General features: G+C 38.0%; 1 protein-coding gene across 1 annotated transcript in view; it reads right to left on the bottom strand.

Annotated features, from left to right (window-relative positions):
• Positions 1 to 720: 720 nt before the first annotated feature.
• Positions 721 to 20,128, bottom strand: part of LOC136834311 (Kruppel-like factor 2) — a 400,573-nt gene continuing 381,165 nt past the window's right edge. Inside the window, exon 2 of the mRNA XM_067096789.1 lies at positions 721 to 10,378. Within this exon, the coding sequence (XP_066952890.1) occupies positions 8,762 to 10,378 (1,617 nt within the window). The 3' untranslated portion in view covers positions 721 to 8,761. The remainder of the gene's footprint in view (positions 10,379 to 20,128) is intronic.

The raw sequence follows: 20,128 nt of genomic DNA, 5'->3' as shown, positions 1-20,128 counted from the left end.
TGAACAGGGTTCAATTTTTGTTACACATTCCCTCTCATGCCTTTTCACGGTATCATGTAGAGGTTGGGAAATTTTAGTAGACCTGTTAGTGTACTTATTTCATTTTTACTTATTTGTTGTAATTCTGCATGTTAGAACTTTTGAACAGTTCTATATCTTATATATTTATGCATGTAGTCGTTATGTATTTACATTAGGAAAACACACACATGTATGTAAACTGTGTATATATTATATATATATATATATATATATATATATATATATATATATATATATATATATATAATACATATATATATATATATATATATATATATTTATTTTGCATATTTATGTATTTGGTATATATATGTGTGGTATGTTTTATGTATGCACGTGTGTGTGGGGTTATGTATGTATGTATGTATGCATGTGTTTGTGTTGATCTTCAAGACCACTCTTTTGCTTATATTCTACATTTGTGTTTATATCTTTAAAAATTGTCTTCTTTTGATATTGGCTTAAATCTTTTCCATAATTTCACTCTCACATCTAAAGCTGAGATTCATTTTTGATTAATCTAGAACAATATAAAATATCAAGGTTCAGTATGTTTCCTCTGATCTTTTCTGAATTGTTTTGTATGATTTAGAAGATGTTTTGTTTTGTATTATCACTTTCCTATTAACATTTCGATGTTTTATTTTTTTCTTTTCCAGTTCCTTTTGATTTATTGAAACTTTTATTTTCGTTTATAAGATGATTTTTATTTTATTGAAAAGGTTTTTTGTTTGATAAAGATGTTTCATTTAATCACTTTCATCCTCCTTTAATTTCTTGTAGATGTTTGTCAGTATTGTATTATTTTTAATTCGTTGTAGGTTTTTATTTCTGTATTGTAGATATTTCTTAATTTTCTTGAATTTATTTAGTTTCGTACCGTTGTTGAGCCTTTAACTTCTCGTAGAATTTTGTTTAATGTTTTTTTGTTAATGCTGTAGTTTTTTCTTAACTGTTAATTTTCTTTTCAATTCTTGAAGAAGTTTTGTTTTGTTATGTCAACTTTATTTTTAAGATGTTTAATTTTAATTTACTGATTTTCTATTAATGTATTGAAATTGTTTTATTTTGTTCTCTTTCTTACGAACTTGTTTTATTTATTATAACATGTTTCCTTTATGTTTTATTATCATTTGTTTTATTTTGTGTATTGTTTTAACCTTTTGTATTGTTTAGTTTTACCCTTTTAATAAGGTTTGACTTAATTTTGTTCTGATTTTTTAAAATATACGTTAAGTAATATTTTTCGTTTTTTTATTTCTTGCTGAAACCTTTTGGCATTATTTTTTTTTAGTTTACTTATTGAAAGCTTTTGTTTTGTTTTTTCGCATGTTCTTCCTTTTGAGTTCTCCACAGCGTTCTAAAGTGTTATATTTTCCCATCACTTTATTTCAATAATTTTATGAAGATGAATGCCTTCGTTCCTTTCAGTCCTATAAAATGTGACTCCCCAAATGATCACTTTCATAGCTCACTATGGGTGGGACAGGGTGATAGGTAGTGAAAAGTTTATTCGTGAACTTTGATTTTATTTTACCTTATGGTATCTATTTACTCTAGTCTTCATTGTTCATCTTTTCATGCCTATTTTTCCTTATCCATAACTTTTCATATAAAACTCCCAGTTTCCTCAGTTTGCAAGCAGACTGATACTATATAGTAATTTAAAATGGGAGTACATCTGGGGAACTCAGGACAACTTACTCTTCATGCGTATTGATAATCCTTATGGCTCGAGTCTTGTTATTCACTGATTTGCTCAGAAAAGTGTCTTTTCTCCGGCGTCTTTTTAGATCAAACGATTCATATGCGTAATGGAGTCGTGATCGTCTCTGCAAGTCATATTTGTTTTAACGTTTGCTAACTCGCATATCTCCAGCTTTCTTTTTGTCCAGACTAACTTTGAGTTTCCATACATATTATCATACTCCGCTGTGGGAGCTGTATCGACACCATAAGAATATAAGTACGCTTCGTATACCATTAATTTTGCGCTTGAAGAACGGAGGTGGTGAAAAACAGTGGGGATATAAAACATATCATTACAAAAAATAAACAAGTATTACTTTATTAGAGTTTCGTACACCGAATGCGTAGATTCTAGTGGCGGTTATTGCTGCCTAAACTATATGTATGGAATGTTACAGCAAGTTACATAACAGCCACAAAACGTTACAAATGCACTTCAAGCAGTATTCTGAGGATGGGGAGGGGAAGGGGAGGGATTGTTGACAAAGGGTGTTATGAAAGGGGGGTAGTTGAGAAAGGCAGAATGAGGGGATAATGAGAAATGTCAAGAACTGACTGCAGTGTTTTCAGCTGTCCCTGTGATATTGTGAATGGAACATACCGGAATAGGTAATGAAAACATGTTAAAGATATCTGAGATGTCACAATGGAATCTCGTTTTGAAAACAATTCTCTTAGTAAACCGTCATCAAAAGGACAGCTGTTTAAAAAGCAGTTATTAGAAATCATATTGACAATAAAGATAAGACTAATATATATATATTTACGTTTCATTTGTTGCAACTTAAGCCGTTGAACAAAGGTTCGTTTACTCTCAGAACATGGGCACATCCTCACTCGCACAGATATATAGACATTTTTTTTAATATAATTATCTATCTCTCACTCTCTCTCTCTTTGCTCGCTCTCGATCTCTCGCTGCGTTCCTCTGTCGTCCTTGTCCGAATACCAAAAACCTGCTCAGACTGGAATCGGGTGTTCCCTCACCTCCTCCTAAATTTGAATTAAACCAATGAGAATCTTAGTCTTAAAAGACTTACTGAGACAGCCTTACACCATTCATCTTTTAAAATCTGAGATTGAATTCCACCAAGAAGAATCATAGTCTTCAGAGACTTATAAGAGTGTCTTAAAGTCCTTTTTTTTTTTTTTCTATTTAAGCAATTGGAAAGTCTTTGGTCAGGCAAATGGCATTTGGGCTAGGGACGGGAATGGCATACTCAGAAAGATTATTGGTTTTGCTTCATTTATTGGGCTTTTTCAGATACAATGATTATACAGTTGGTCAAAATCACGCTATACATTTCACCGTAGCTGTTGCATTTGTGTTATATAAATACATTCATATATTTTTTTTTTACATTTTCTCGTAGTATACCATACCATCCCCCTGAAGGATACTCCAGAGGCTAATAAAAACAAAATGGAGAAAGAAAATGAGATAAAATAATGGTCTTACAGGATGGCGTAATGGACTGGGGAAAAAATTCTATTGAGAAATCATTAAAAAAAAAAAGATTGAAAATGCTGGTCTTTATAAATATTACAGCCAACTTACAGACGTCACTTTTAACAGAACGAGACAAATACAGCATATGTATATACGTACAACGATCCACGTCACTGATAACCAAAACATATAACCTTGACTGACAAATACAAAAAGGGCTGTACATGACAATAAACAAACAAAAAAATCATATCAAAGTTATCAGGTACTATAAACATTTATATAGAAGCACCATCCTGCAAAAAAAAAATTATATGTAGGCTATATATTGTCAGGGATCATTGTACCAGTTACATCTTGGCTTTTTTTTAGGGGGGGTAATATTCTTTTTTTTCTCTAGAGACAATTTATTAGCGAATTAAGCCTTGTAGAAATATAATCAATCAAATATATGACATAATATCACGAATAGTTGCATGTTATGAATGCTGTTATTAAGCCAGATTTAGGAGCAGTGGTATATGAAATAAAATAAACTGAAAATAAACATAAACTTAGACAATAAAAAATCAAAGATAACCGTAATCTGTAACTGGTAGTTGCCGACCATCCTGGCAATTTACATCCATAGCAAAATTATCCAGGAAAACCTCAAGTAGTTTGGCTGCATTTAATTACACCTGTTCAAGAAAGTTGAGAGAATAAATTACATCGAAAAGACAAAAAGGAATAATCAGGAAGATGACATATTTTTCATATGTTTTTACTTTAACATTAAGAATTGTATATTTTTAACAGTTTTTTTTTAACTGCGATGAATTTATGAGCACGATATACAAGCAAATATTATAAAGTAGACATTAGAGACAGCGAGAAATCTACATAATGTACATGTTCATCCTACATACTATGCACTTCTTTAAGGACTAGTATCACATATGAAGGACATAGGGATTTCAACTCTATGGCCTGTAATAGAGAGATTCGACGTGGCCTACACGCTTTAAACCCGATAATCAGCGGAGTGTGCTTCTATGTACATGGGGTCTATGGGGAATAGTCTTGACTGATTCAGTTTTTTATGAATTATTGTCTTGTGTTATTGTAAATTTTCTTCAAAACGAGCTGGTTCAATAACTCCCTCCCAAGGCAATTTATTGTCAAACTTTGTGTATTTACTAAAACCGGAAGGGGGGCATACGACAATCATCGTCACGACAGCCTAAAGCGAATGGGCCACTCGCATCAGAAGGTGAAATCTGGGAAATTTGGGATTATTTCATCAAATAAAAAAGTTCTAAATTACACAAGTGCTTAATGATCTAAGAGTTAAAGTTGTGTGGAGCGTTGGCGTGTATTCTGCCCGCGGGTACCATACTTGTCCAATACCACCTTCCTCGGGGGAAAGATTTTCTCTATTTTTTTTTTTTTTACTTTTTTTTCTTCCACTCCTGCTGTAGTGGTCGACTGTATTGTCTCAACTGTAAAACATCTGGACAATTCACTGATTCATAAATCTCTAGTAAGTAAATAACATCAAAAAAACTTTATTAAAGCTTTTAAAAAAACGAATAGTACATTGAACAACACACACTGTCACAATTTTATTCATACATTGAAACGTGCATGAATTACAGAGCCTCAAGAATACATTTTCGCACATCTCGGTTCTTCAGGAGCAACGGGCATTGGCTGCGGATCAGAACTGAATGTTACTCGAATGTGTACAGCGTTCATGACATTACTACAGCAAGTGCGGTTAGTACTTAGAAGTACTGGTACACGTAAGGCGGGTGCCACGATAAGAGATCAGAGATAAGTTTTGTACACACCAAAACCAGTTCGTTTTTTTACAACTTCATCAGCAATTAGCGTCGGGCTCAAGAACTGCTGGCGACCCCAGTTGGATTTCATTTTTGAAAACTAATTAAAAAAAAAAAGATGAATTTCAAAAATCATAATCTTGTCATATTAGTTAGTCGCCCTCTGTTGCAGTAATCTTGGTGCAATAGTTGTAAGTTACAGTTGGATAATAATGTTGATGGCTTCTTAATTCACCCTGGATTATCAAATGAATCTTCATTGTATATTCATATGTGGATAAATGCATTTTGATTGCTTTGATATCTTAAGCAGCATGAAATTTGAAATCATTGCTGAAAACATTTTTTCCAATTCATGATAATTTGACTTAAAGGATTGTTATGTAAACGTAAGACTGGGACTAACAACTAGGTGAATTCAGAAGCCTACAACCCTCTTTGTTGTGAATGTGAACAGGCGAGAGCTACAGAACACAACTTCCATAAAAATGACCGAACGAAATCGGCCTTCTATTATGTAATATAATATATATCAACCTATATACTGTAGAGCTCCTTTGGAACCATGAGAAATTATATACAAAAAAAGGTATTTAATCTTAAAGTTATACAGTGTTTTGACTTCACATATCAGAGAATTTAAGCACCTTAAACATGATGTGTAAAGTATACATACATCCATGGATACGGCCGGCATCGCATAAATGCCGGCTGACAGCTCTACTTCCATCTACATTGAAAACTAACGTTGTTAAGCTATACAGGGCATGGATGCCCCTCTCTCTCGACCGATTAAAGACACCTTTGCTGGTCACCCAAAGACAACCACACACGCACGCAATCAGACACAGTGAAGTCGTCTCTCGTCTGGGCATCAAGCAATAGATGCCCTGGGCGCCTCTGTCCCGTATTGCAGTTGTAGTACACCGTAGCGTGAAACCGTCGAGGGAAAACGAAATGATGATGATAGTATCTCCCATTCACCCACCGTGAGGTAATGGTGTTCGTCATCTCAGTGCGAAAGACAACACGATACAGAGTGATTATATACATTTTAGAAATGCTTCTAGATAAGGAAAATAGGCGGGGTTTGCGGAACTTGAGTGAAAAGGGGAAAAAAATTGAAAGGTCATAATCCTAATTAAAATTGGCTGTCGTAATTAATAGCACACGTCATTAGCCAGAGGCAAGGCAGTAAGTAGAGACACCAACGAGAGTGGGTAGTTCGCGTGTTAGGCGCTAGCGATGACGTGACACGGTATCAGCACCAACGTCCCGCGGGGCTCACCAGATGGCAGCAGACTCCATTACCTTAATGAAAATGGAAGCCTTTGGGCCTCCTGGAAACTAGGAAAAAAAAAAAAAAGGTAAGAGCCTGCTGGTGGGAGGAGTTACAGGTGAGGATAGGGCTCTTGGGGGAAGGCACTGGGGAAGAGGAGGACGGCGAGGATCTTCCCCGCTTTGGGGAATCCTCCTCCCCATCCGTTCGTGCTACTACTCGCTGGCTCTTCGTTCAGTCTCCGCTATCTTCCCACCATTCCGGCTGCTCCCTTTGCCCTTTACCGCTTCCGAGCACACGACGAAATTTATGTTGTCCCCGTATTGCCTCTCACTGTTTTCATCACGGCATTTTAGTGTTGTCTCTCTTTTTTCTTTTTACCTTTCTGTTTCTCTTTACTCGGGAAGGCATCGCATTTTGACTCTTTAGAGAGAATTGAAAATGAAAGAAAAGGGAAGCTGAAATGAATCTTTGCCTAGAATTAAATTTCTATATTCAACATATTTTTTCTCTATTTTATGGCATAGAAGACTAGCTTTTGATTATAAATGTTAATACTTCAAAATAGATTCCGTCCTTATATAGAAATTATTTCTGTACAAATGTTCCAGCCTGTACAAGAGTATATAGCTTTTCTCTTTGATATTACATATCCTCGTGATTTATGGCACAGAATGAGCAATATTTGGTATGTGATATATTTTGTCCGGTAAATACAAGCAACTTTTGTTTGCGCAAACCATGGTAATGAGATCTCATTTTTGCGGGTAACTCAAAATACATTTCTGTATCCCAGGATAACTGTATTTTGTGGGCGACATTTTGTCATGCAAGATGTTAGACTACACAGTGGCGTTACGAAAGTTGTTGAGTCTGTTCACCCTGTATTTTTTTAAGAATAAAAATGCATGTAGGTTACAAGAGCATACAATTTTGTTAAGAGTGTATAACTGAGGAATAGAGATCACAAGTGTAGCGTACTTTAGGTAATTAAATATTGAGCTATATTGATAAATCTGGTTTTCAGAGTAAACTAACTTCAGTGATGAATAGAAATAATTTAGGAAAGGTATAAGCAGTTTAAAACAGTAAAGGTACCAATATTTGAGCAATTCGTGTATTAAACGCGAGGGTTACTTAATAATAAAGTGCTAATACACTTATGCATGACGAAGTGAAAGGAAAACTAATTTCTTTCATCTAACAGAAAAGTTTAGCAGCCAGAAAAAAAAACTTTTGACTTCACAAGACATGTAAATGTATGTAAAAAAAAACCACTAATGTAAAATGAAATATCAGAGAACGTGATGAGAGGATGTGGTCAATATTGGGCATTAGAGGGCTCCCTCCCTCCCCCCTCGGTCCCAAATGGCCCCTTCATTTCCCCTGCCTGCCCTTGGATAATTGGGCAGACCACGCAACATCTGGGTGAAGGCAGCTATAATAATGATGTGATGAATGTGCAAGTGCGTAAAGAGGCGTTTTCACGAATATGCTCTCTCTCTCTCTCTCTCTCTCTCTCTCTCTCTCTCTCTCTCTCTCTCTCTCTCTCTCTTCTATTTTGTTCCCTTGGCCTACTCTCCCCCCGTGTTGTTACTGTATTGTAATCTCTCTCTCTCTCTCTCTCTCTCTCTCTCTCTCTCTCTCTCTCTCTCTCTCTCTCTCTCTCGTCACATCCTGCTTGGCTTTATTTACTTCTATATCCCGTAAGTTTTCACAAAACTGTATTATTTTAACCTGCTTGATGTTTCATACTAATATTTGTGTTATAAGTTTACTTTGTATTAATTTGTAATCCATTGATGATAAGATATACTGTTTCTTGAAATATGTAAATCTTCTGTCCGTGGATCCTAATTATGTGATTCCTAGGATATCCTGGTTATTGTGCAAAGGACAATGACACGAATTGGTAGATAACAAAATAAGAATGGATTTGATGATAGCATATTTAAAGTGAGTGATGTAATAAGTTTTTTTTCTGGCTTTGGTGTGTGTAACATCCTATATTGTTATTAAAAAATCAGGCATCGGGCCCTAGGGGTGTTATATATGGCTTTTCGTGATTTTTGTTTAGCCTTAATGGGGTATTATTTGAGTACCCAGTACCATGGTCTATTGGTTGCTCTTCATCCAGACAAATTTTTGTTTGCTTCTTGTCTTACGGTATAGAACTCGACGGTTTCACATTGAGTCAGAAGTAGGTCAAGAATGTACTAGGCATGCTTATGGGTGCGTGTATGCTTGCGTTTGCGTGAACACAAATCAGATCAGTCTGTTGGGGGCACATGGTAACATAAGTGAGGCCCGACCCTCTTCCTTTGGCTGGAGAGGATCCTGGCCTTTGTACACCGGCTGCGTATGTACAGTGGGGTTTAGATTTGTTCAAGTGCACGTAAAACCTTTTTCAAGTGCAGGTTACACACTCACGTGCCTTTTCATATGTAAACTGAGGTGGTCGGACCTCGAAAAGGCTCGTTCGCACAGTCGACATCGGAAAGGTCTGTCGCCCGTGTGCTTGCGGAGATGCCGGGTGAGCTCGTCTGATCTCGCGAACTTCCAGCCGCAGCCTTTCCAGTTGCACATGTAGGGCTTCTCTCCCGTGTGGGTGCGTAGGTGGGCCTTCAGGTGGGACGACTTGGTGTAAGTCTTCTGACAACCTGGGTGCTGACAAGTGTGCGCCGTGATTTTCTTTCGGCTGGTTGGCTTCTTGGCAGCCTTTGCTTCCGGCTCGTCCGGCGGTGGAGGTGGCGCCGGAGGTTCCACAGCTGGAGGAGGCGGGGGAGGAGGAGGGGCAGGCGAAGGATGCTTTTGTTCTTGGGAGGAGGGGGTGAGGCGATGTTCAGAGCCTGTGAGAGTGAGGGCTTGACAGGAGGCGGCGGTGGTGACGGGGGTGGAGAGCAACTCTGAGAGGTTGGGGGAAGATGGCGGGGTCATGACTTTAACCAGCGTCTGTAGTGTCTGTCTCGTGAGGGAGTGGGTGGTGAGGGGAGGGTTACCTCCAAGCTGGGTCACACTAGAAGACACTCTCACACCAGGGGGTAGCTCCTCGTTGTCTGGAGAGGCAGGGGGCGACATTTGACCGTGAGTATATGTGACCTGCGTCATCTTATACGTGACCTGCGTAACTCCTGCTAAACCAGGTGGTTGCGGAGCTGACGATGGGGTCGGTGCTGCGAGAGGGGGTGCTGCTCCCTCCCCCTGTTGCTGTGGTTGCTGCTGGAGTTGCTGTGGATGCTGGTGCTGCCCATTCATTTGTTGTGATTGCTGCATCTGCTGTTGCTGCTGTGATCCTGTAACGGCTGAAACCGGCGGTAAGGTTGTGCCGTAGCTGTTGAAGGCCAGAGCGTGAGTTCTCGGCTGAAACGTGGCGATAGAGGGAAGTTTTGTCGGAGACTCGACTGTTGTGTAGTGGTAATGTTCCTGTTCCATTTCCTGCTTCATGTGCTGCAACTGATGCGCCTCACCTCCGTAGTAATGACCCTCGGCGGCGCTCTTGGCCAAAGCGTCGAGATCGACGAAGTCCTCTGCTTGAACCATGGGAGGAGCTTCTATGACATTAGGCTGGAATTGGGGTTGCAGCTCCTCAGCCATGTAAGTATCCACTTCAATGCTCCCTTCGATGTAGGAATGGTAAGGGGAGGCGTACTGACTCTGGTAGTTACTGGTATCCATGACCATCGAAGGGGGAGAGGGCCCTCGGTAATTCTGGTTTTCTTCGTTCGGGACGTGGTATCCGCCAGGACCCTCGTCATTGCCCAACGGGGTTATCATTGGCTCTTGGGGAGGGGCAGGCGGAAGGGGAGGCGGGCAGTAGTTTGTATACTGCAGTGAATGTAGCCTGGGCGTCAGGGGCGCTGTCAGCGCCTGCGATAATATGGAGGGCGTCTGCGGGAGCGAGGGCGCTGTAAACATGGCCGGTGATGAAGAGGTGGGCGTGGTAGGATGTTCGGTGCCAACACTGATGGAATGACTGGCCTCAGGTTCCGTTCCTCCTGTGTCTCCCAGCAACACCGTCTCGATGTCCTGCCACATCTAGAAAGAAAGAAAATATGAAGAATTAGTCAGCCATATTATATAAGATTATTTTGATATCTTATTCTAGGCTATAAACTATACTGCTTTTTATGAATGGCTTAAATCTATAAAAGCACGTAAGAACTATTGTATTTGTAGAAATATGACAATTTTACTAGATGAATAATAGAAAAATTAATAAATCTGTTGGATTATTCATCATCCGGCATATGCTACGATGAGGTCCGTGACACGGTTTTAGAGAGAGAGAGAGAGAGAGAGAGAGAGAGAGAGAGAGAGACGTTTGTGAAATATTTAATAGAAGTGATGCTCAATCTGCAGGAGAGAGAGAGAGAGAGAGAGAGAGAGAGAAATTGATTGTGTAGGGAGGTGGTAGGTTGCTTGGAGCCATACCTACGCAGAAAGAGAGAAAGAGGCTGTAAGTTGACCCAGAATTTAAAATACGGTAAAATGGATCATAAACACGTCAGCCCTGAATTGAAAACGCGGTTGGGGGCCAGCAAGAAGATCGAGAATGAAGACGGGGATGCTGGAAAGATGAAGGCAAGGGTGAAAAGATGAAGATGATAGAATGAACTCGGCAACAAGAAAAATGAGGAAGGTTGTTTAGAAGACAGTGAAGATTATGTTCGGGACGAGAAGAGTAATTAATCTAGTTTTTTTTTCTGTTTCATTGACAGTTTGTAACTGTAATGTTGTTTGTCATTTGTTGATATGTTGTTCGCATGATAGATACCGTCGAATTTTGCGATTATTTAATTTTAAAGTCAGAAATGTTTTACTCGAGTTGCTTTACCGAAAAGTGAATCTCTTGAAGTAGCATCTGATACTGTTGTGTGTGTGTGTGTGTGTGTCAGTGTGTGTGTCTGTATGTGTGTGTGTGTATTTATGAGAATTATTTTATTGGCAGTAAAGTTTTAGATTAGAGTTTTAAGGATTTAAGGTGTCACTATTTGAGGGTAAATTAAAGGTTTTAGGTTAATCATTTAGTTATCTTTCTTTTTTCTTATGCAAATAAATGGAAGGAAAAACCATTATGAGAGATCATTTTATATGTTAAGCAATCTTTCATATTTACCCATGTTTAGCAGATCTTTACGAGAAGGTTGTATAAATTTCCATGCGCGCTCTCTCTCTCTCTCTCTCTCTCTCTCTCTCTCTCTCTCTCTCCGTTCGAAGTGAAATGCTTCTGTCAAGGACAACTAGGGCACGTTGTAGAGTAGGACGGTCAAATAGTTCCACACCGCGCAAGACCAGATAATTCAAAAAGAATTAGAAGAGAAACCAGATGTCCAGATTGGCCTAAATACTGTGGTGATGGCGATTTTCAAAGTGTTAAATGCCAGGCATATACGATATATCCTTGATGAATGATAATATACCGTGCAACGAAAATTGTTTGAACAAAGAGCTCTCTCTCTCTCTCTCTCTCTCTCTCTCTCTCTCTCTCTCTCTCACTCACACACACACACACACACACACACACACACACACACACACACACATATATATATATATATATATATATATATATATATATATATATATATATATGTATATATATATATATATATATATATATATATATATATATATATAGATATATATATATATATAAATATATATATATATATATATATATATATATATATATATATATATATATATATATATGTGTGTGTGTGTGTGTGTTGTGTGTGTGTAAGTGATACGAATCATGTGATTAATTCTCTGTTTTTGTATAAGCTGCCTAATTCAGTTCTTGATTCTTTTTTTTAAAGATTTGGCAAAGTGACAAATCAAATATCAGCTTTGGCTATTTGTAGCACGGCTGTTGTTTATTTTTCTGAATGATTCAGCGACTACGCCGTTCCTACCATCTGCCTCTCTTGGGTATACGAGGGCCCTTATATGGATCAATATCTTTGGGACCCACTCTTTTAGTCACTTTCCCTCTGCCTTCCTGATCTCATTTTTCTCCAGGCCCGAAGTAGATGCTGACGTTTGATTGCCCGTTACATTTTCCCTTTGGGTAATATTAAGACTTTTTCTTTTGTTTCGGTGATTTGTGGTTATGTTTCGATTTAAGCCAGTTTTGATCACCAGGTTTTCATATAATAGATTCCAAAGGCTCCATAAATTTAACTCCATTACAGATGTGTCTGTTCTCATTTTTTTTTTTGTGATGATCTCATCATTTGTTTGTAAGATGTGCTTTTGTTTTGCAGGGAACGTTGAGTCCACGAACCCTGACTGCCATTAGTAATTAATCCTTCCTTCGCTCTGGAAAAAAAATAAAAGTGGTTTAAATGATGGTGATGCGTATGATAATCACAATATTTTTACTCTTTAATGATGACAAATGGCCGGACCATATAATCCAGATGCGCAGATTACAAGATACAAATGGTAAGGGACCGCCAACTGAACACCCCCAACCCCACCCCCCGCTTCTCCCTTCACCCCCGATCCTCCCACGTATTCATTTGCGGCTAAAACATCTGCAAAAGAAATCATTAAGAATTTCGGTTTCTTCTTTTCCTCTTTCTCTCTTCCACTTCTCGCTGAGACGGTGCTGATTACGCCTCTGATAGATAAACTAATTGCTTGACAAGGTTGTTATTTTGCGTTACAAGGCCTTTTTCCCTTTTTATTTTCCTTTTTCTTAAGTTCAATATTTGTTTTTCTTTTCGCTCGCAGCTCGCTGGAAACCTGTTTTGATGATGGTCATAAACACGGATGATGTATCGTCTAGTTCATGATGATGTTGTGATAGAAAAGTGTTAAATGAAATTCGCTCTTGCTATAAAGGTATAGGTTTCATTTTCTCCCTCTCTCTCTTCTTTGCTTTGCCTAGAAACCGAAGGTAAAACTCGGCAGGTGTGAATTATTAGGCGTTTGCTGTTATGTGGGTAATATTTACTGTTTATATATATATATATATATATATATATATATATATATATATATATATATATATATATATATATATATATATATGTGTGTGTGTGTGTGTGTGTGTGTGTGTGTGTGTGTGTTCATGTACTTTGACGCAATCATTTTTGTGTATTTGAATTGTCTAATTTTGTTATTGTATCAGGAATTTTCGTTCTAAATATATAAGAGATATTAGGCTTCATCCTTTTTCATTCCTGAGTATAACCTGTCTTCATATTTTTTCCAGGTTTTTATGATACATAATATGGTCCAACGTGAGTCGTTGTCATTTTTTTTCATTTATTCATCATGTGTGTTGAAGCTGAACCTGAGTCGTCTTTTGTTTCCTATTTTTTCCGTTCTTTTTTGTTTCTCCAGTCTTTCACGAACTGACCATTCCCACCTATAATTGATGCGCCCCATCGTACCTGGTCAGTTTTTCTCTTTGGTCTCAGTCACGTGCCAGACGCCAGATGCTCCATTATGTGACCATCGTATGCAAACAAATACCGTAAACGATAATCGATTATGCCGTTTTCCTCATAATTATTGACCTTTAGATTCAATTAAGATACCGGGAGAATTATTATTGCTTTTACTTTGCGGTAAAGCTTCGTTCTTTTTTTTTTTTCTTTCTTCCATTTGCTTGGTCTAATTATTGCAATGCAAAAGGTAGCAATTATCTCATTTATGCCCTGGAGGGTTGATGAGGCGGGCAGCCCGGGCCAAGTTTTCCACCTGGCAGCGTCCGTTGTCTTGATGGAGTTTTAGCGGGTAATTAATTTTCCACCGCGCTGGATCGGGAGCGTCTGCATGGGTGGGGACGGAAAAGCACGCAAAACGTCGATTCTATTAATTTTCTGCTCTTCATGATCTCGGAAATATCACGTTGATTATACTCTTGTCAAGCGAGATGCTTCGGTTGCGCTTGCATGATACATTTTCGTACTTGGATATTTATTGATCATTTGGCCAACCCTAGGAGAGCTGTTAATCAGCTCAGTGGTCTGGTTAAACTAAGGTATGCTTAACATTTTTTTTTTTTTCACTTCTGAAATGGTGTGTGCTTTGTCCTGCGAATTGTTGGTTCTCAGCTTTTGAATGTATTTTTGCAATGTATATATATGTGTAAATGCGTACATATACATAAACACATTTATATATGTATACACCCACACATGTATACACGTATATATATATATATATATATATATATATATATATATATATATTTTTTTTTTTTTTTTTTTTTTTTTTTTTTTTTTTTGGTCATGTAGGAGCAGAGGAACAAAGGGAAGGAACAATGGTGAAGACATGATTCTTCGGGTATTTCATCCCTTGCGAAGATGAATCAGTTGTTCATTCATCTATCTGGAACAACTTGCGGTAGACGCGGTGAATGAGAACGCAGTTTATTTAAATAATTTGGTAACTGAATGTTTGTGGCTTCGAGAAGGGAAAGTTTACCAGAGGCATCTTCTCTTTTGTTCCTTATCCGGTCATCTTTGTCTCTCCATTCCTAGTTAATGTCGAAGCTGTCATCAATAGGTGAGTGAAAACCAGTAATTGACTTCGTTGCGGAGTGAGTGACTTCATCTTTTGACGGGACGACCGTTTTCCTTTACATCGACACTAATGATGATTTGCGAAAGTATGCAGCTGGATTAGAAATTTATGCAGATGAAAGATATCTCTGCATATTTATTGTTTTTTTTCCTCCTTATTCAACGAAACCGGTCAAGGCTTTTGTCAACCGCAACCCCCTTCCTTCGTCAGGTGCGACCTCTGACCCTACGGCGGATTAACAGAATGGGTAGGGTCAGGTTAAGCTCCCTCCTTTTACCCTACCCATACCCACTCTTTAATCGGAGCATGACGAAATTATTCAAACCAAGTTGCGGCTTAAGTAATTGGCCTAACGGGTTACTGAATAGGTTTAATAGTTACCTCGTTTGAGATGACTTTTCTTCTCTTGTCAGGAGCCTTGGTGCCATAGAATTTAGTGACACTAACCATTAATCTCTTTAGGTCGGCTACACCTGATTATGAAAGAGAGAAGACTTCGCCGGTTGAGTGTCGGGTTTCGTTAATACTGAGCAGTTACCTAAGAATTAGACCCCATAGCATGAAACACAGATGGAAGCCTAAGGATTGTAATAATAATAATAATAATAATAATAATAATAATAATAATAATAATAATAATAATAATAATAATAATAATACATAAGGAAAACCTAGAAAAAATTGAGCAACTGTGGAAACTGTGAAACGTAAGGCTTGCTCTCATAATGATAATAATAGGGCCGATTAAAATTGTGAGTCTTCAAAAATAATGATAATCTGCAGTTGCCTGATTAAAGTTTGGCTCGTCACAAGGTCAAACCCAGTACTTCGCGAAGTCGCGGAATCTCAGGATATTTAAAAATAAGAACTTGAAAATAAGTTTTCAGAGGATCAGCCGAATGCACATGATATAAGACTCCGGGAAATGTCGGTGAAAGATCGAAACGAAGGAGACCAGATTGTGATCTGGACTTTCTTAACCTCTTTCGCCCCCTGCGCTCACACGTGGCTGCCTCAGACCGAAAGGACGATTTAGAGACGAGGCTTAAACAGGTGACCAAGTATTTGAGCCGATTGTGAAAGTGGTTCTAGGAGGATATGATTGTAGAGTAGATGTTGTATTTATATTGATAATTGTTAGAGAAACTGGATAACGCAGCATGAGGACTTCGTAGCATGTTGAAGAGTCTCCTACAAGCCGTTGAAGATTTAAAGGCTAGACTTCACAGGAGTTAGAATAAGCAAAATGCATAGGTTATGTTTTAGTCATAATGATCTTTAAGAATTAACAGCGCACCTTAAACTGAGAAATTCACAAAATCTGCCAAGAATAAAGAAGCAAATTTAAATTCTTCTCAGAAACCGATAACAATTAGAAGGCGACAGTTAGATATCGAAACATATAAGTAAATTGTGAAAGTAGTGGTAGGAGGAAATAATTGCAGAGTGGATATATAAGTAGATTGTGAAAGCAGTGATGGGAGGAAATAATTGCAGAGTAGATATTATTAGAATAGAAATGATAATTATAATTTGTAAAGAAACACCAGATCGTTAACTGCACACAACCAGCGGAGAAAATTTTAGCAAACTGAAGACCATTCATTGATACACTCAAGCTCATGGCTGCAATGCCCTGCGGTTTGGAAATCGACATGCGGTCATTACCACCGTCTTATCTAGCGAAACCGGGTGACCCATAAGCAATAAATCAGCCATTTCGATGTTTCTTTTGTTCGGCTTCAAGCGAAAAAAAAGAAGAGGTAAAAGTGAAAGGAGAGGCTCGATTTGAGTTGGGGGGATGTTGATTCCCTAAATGAAATACGCTGTTTGCAATTTATCTTTTCGTGTTAAGCTGATAATGATGTTCCCTTTTCACATCTCGACGTAGTAAGTAGTAGTGTTTGATTAAACTATTAATCATGGTGGTTTTCACTTTCTTATAGAGAGACAGAACTACATGACTCGTTATCATTCTCATTTAAAGTGGCATTTTGAAGTTGGCGTGTGCGAGCAATGAAGCGAAGAACAAATTAGAGGAAATAGAACTGAAAAAGGAGAGAGAGAGAGAGAGAGAGAGAGAGAGAGAGAGAGAGAGAGAGGTTTACCAGTATATTTTCTCGATTGGCAGATATTCCAATAATCGTTGTTTTATTACTCACCGAAACAAAATCAGTATTTTTATTCCCATCATTTTCAACTCAAAACTAATATCAATCTGATAAGACCATTTCTCCTAGAATATTCGTCTTCTCAGTAGCTGTGGCCTGCTCTGTCTCTCAAAACCAACCCTTTGATTTGAGGAATATTTGTTCTCATTTGTTCTTGCTGTAACTTATTATAAGATTCCTGGGACTTCGCGGTGGTGTGAATTCCCGTTCCCTTGCCTTTCCAGCCTGTGATTTAATAAGAACTTTGTTATGCTTGAGTAAGGCGAGTTCGGAGCCTGGTAATAAAGTGGGGAACCAAATGCCCTTGTGTGATTCACGCTACAAAGAACTTCAAGAATGTTATATACCCAAGCCACGCCTCTCTCATGTCCAAGTTTAGTAAGAAGTGTAATTCAAAAATCTAACTCGTTAGTGTAATTATTTGACCTTTTCTGTGTTGACTTTCGTTTAGTTTCGCTTTCTGCGCTTTTATTTTTTTCTTTTTTTGTTTTCTCATAATTCGAATGAGCCTCCCGATGATTTCAGTTCACAGAGCTTCACTGTTGATTTGTTCATTCTTAATCGTGCACATTTAAAGATTCATTTTAATTTGAGAAAATAGATGCATTATTCGCTCAACAACCTAGTTTTTATAACATGAACAATTGCTAATATAATGTTTCATCTATTTTTTTGTGTGCATATGACAGAAACCTCTCTCTATTTGTTTCAATATATATATATATATATATATATATATATATATATATATATATATATATATATATATATATATATATATATATATATATATATATATATATATATATATATATATATATATATATATATATATATATATATATATGTATCATACATATATACTGTATATATGTGTGTGTGTGTGTGCGTTTTTAAAGTAAACCAAAAGTCAAGTTCTGTGTATATAACTCATTACCTGTAATTCATTTTATTAAAATCGTTGATTAAATGCAGACCGTGCGGTTACATCCCCAGCCGCCCCACAAAAAAATAAATAAATAAGCAATCGAATGCGGACTTCAGCCACCTCGTACCTTCACCACACAAAGTGGCATGCTCCCAAAACAATTTGTCATTGGAGGCACTAATCATTGGTACTGAAAAGGTTTAATAATCCAATCCATTGATTTCAAGATGTTATCGAGCAAAGAGGAAATAGCAGTCTGATTCTACCGCAAGGGGTCCTTTTTAACAAAGTCAAACTAACGGTATTATAACTCTCTCCTTCGCCCCCAAAGTATAGATCTGCCTGCAACTAAGTGTGACAATTAAATCCAGTGGTCTGAATCGCTCTCTGAAATGCACATCTCGCCTGCTGCAATTAGAATTGGTTATGGCGTCCGTACTCGATGAAGCTTGTAACTGCCGTTTTTAATGCTGTGGTTCGTACAACGTTGCGGATCTGTTGCCGAGATCTGATCAGTGTTGTGCTCTTATTCAGTGGTCATATTTGCATAGTCGTAAAGGAAAGCCTCAAGGGCCTTATCCATCTTTCGGACGAGGACTGGCTCTTTGCACACTTGTAATTAAAGCCGTTATCCACCCATTCCTCTCGATGATTTATGACGTCACAGCGTTAACAAGCGGGATTATTTATACCGCGTATTGTCTTTGGAAATTAGATCACGTGAGATACCCATATGTCATACGGTAAAGAGATCTTCCCTTCTTCTTCTTCTTCTTCTTCTTCTTCTTCTTCTTCTTCTTCTTCTTCTTCAGGGCTATTGCATTTGGCATTGGAATAAAGCAACGAGAGTTAAGGAGGGTTGCGGTAGATTTTTGTTGATTGGGATAAACATCGATGATGGAATAGTGTCTAGTGAAAGCGCTTGACGAAATTATTAAATTTATGTAAAGATATGTAGCAGAAAACATTAATATATATATATGTGGATATATGCGATGAAATATTGTTCTTGTGTGAGTTACGTTACCCAGGCAGTTTTCAAATTTTTAATGCTTACGTAGAAGTAACTGAACTGGGGCTTGTTAAGAAATTGGAATAGCTTTACTGCACGTTTTCTATTGTCTTCGTTTGTTTATAGTGTACAAGGTTTATAATTAAAAAGTTCCCCGAATTAATTTATGCTTTACAGTCAGTTGTAAACCACCTTACCATAAAAAACAAGAAAACACAAATGCGCGTTGATAAAGCTCGCTCATTGAAATCGAGGCGAAGCAACGTAATCGCTCCCAGACTCGTACTGGGCGTTTCGCAACGGCATTCTGCTGAAGAAGGGAAGCACAGACCTCGCCATCAGTGAAGCAACAAAATGGCGGCCGGCCCCTTTAGGGGCGTATCACAAAAGGACCCCCGCGAGGAGGGGAGCGGCGATTGGGGGGAGCGATACCGAAGACATTCAGCGCAAGATGTAGTAGCTGCAATACATCTTGAGCAGCGAAGGCAGGTGGCAATTACCGCCTGCTGAACAGTATCCTCGGACGCAGGTCGAAACAATGGCTTTGAGGTAAATAGGCATGCAATTGTGAGTAAGTAGCCCCGACTACAATAGGTCCCCGCAATGTTTACATCCTTTTCTCGTTGATCCGGTTAGGTTAACAAAAGGTCTCTCTCCATCTCGAAGTATTTTGATTTATGGGTTCCCATATCTCCCCTCCGCCTCGCTTCTTTCTCTTCTTCTTTTTTTTCTCTCTCCTTCCGTGGAAGTTTGGCCCGAGGGGTTGTATAGAGAAAGAATATCCTTAGACAATTCTCTTTCTGTCTTGAATGCCTGAAGACTGAAATCCTTCCTGTCTTGTGGAATAAATGTGCTGACAAAGTTAATGGTACGATTTGATTTTCAAATTTTGAATAATCGATTCGGAATTACATACAATTACACACTTTTACACAGTAATGGGTTTATCTCTTGTTCTCATATTTGATGGCGACCACAGTATCCGTTACCATGTGTAAGAAGTCAAATACCATAATGGTTAATTATACAATGACAGTGGTTAATTTTTAAGCGTATTCACCGGGAGTTGCGGTATGGCGTGCAGATTTGCCAAGATGTTGTGGGTTATGCGCTTTTGCACTCTAGACTGAAGT

The sequence above is a fragment of the Macrobrachium rosenbergii genome, chromosome 53 (genome assembly GCF_040412425.1).
Source record: "Macrobrachium rosenbergii isolate ZJJX-2024 chromosome 53, ASM4041242v1, whole genome shotgun sequence".
Classification (NCBI taxonomy): Eukaryota; Metazoa; Arthropoda; class Malacostraca; order Decapoda; family Palaemonidae; genus Macrobrachium; species Macrobrachium rosenbergii.
Note: the sequence above shows the minus strand (reverse complement) of the source record. Positions and strands in the feature narration are given on the sequence as shown.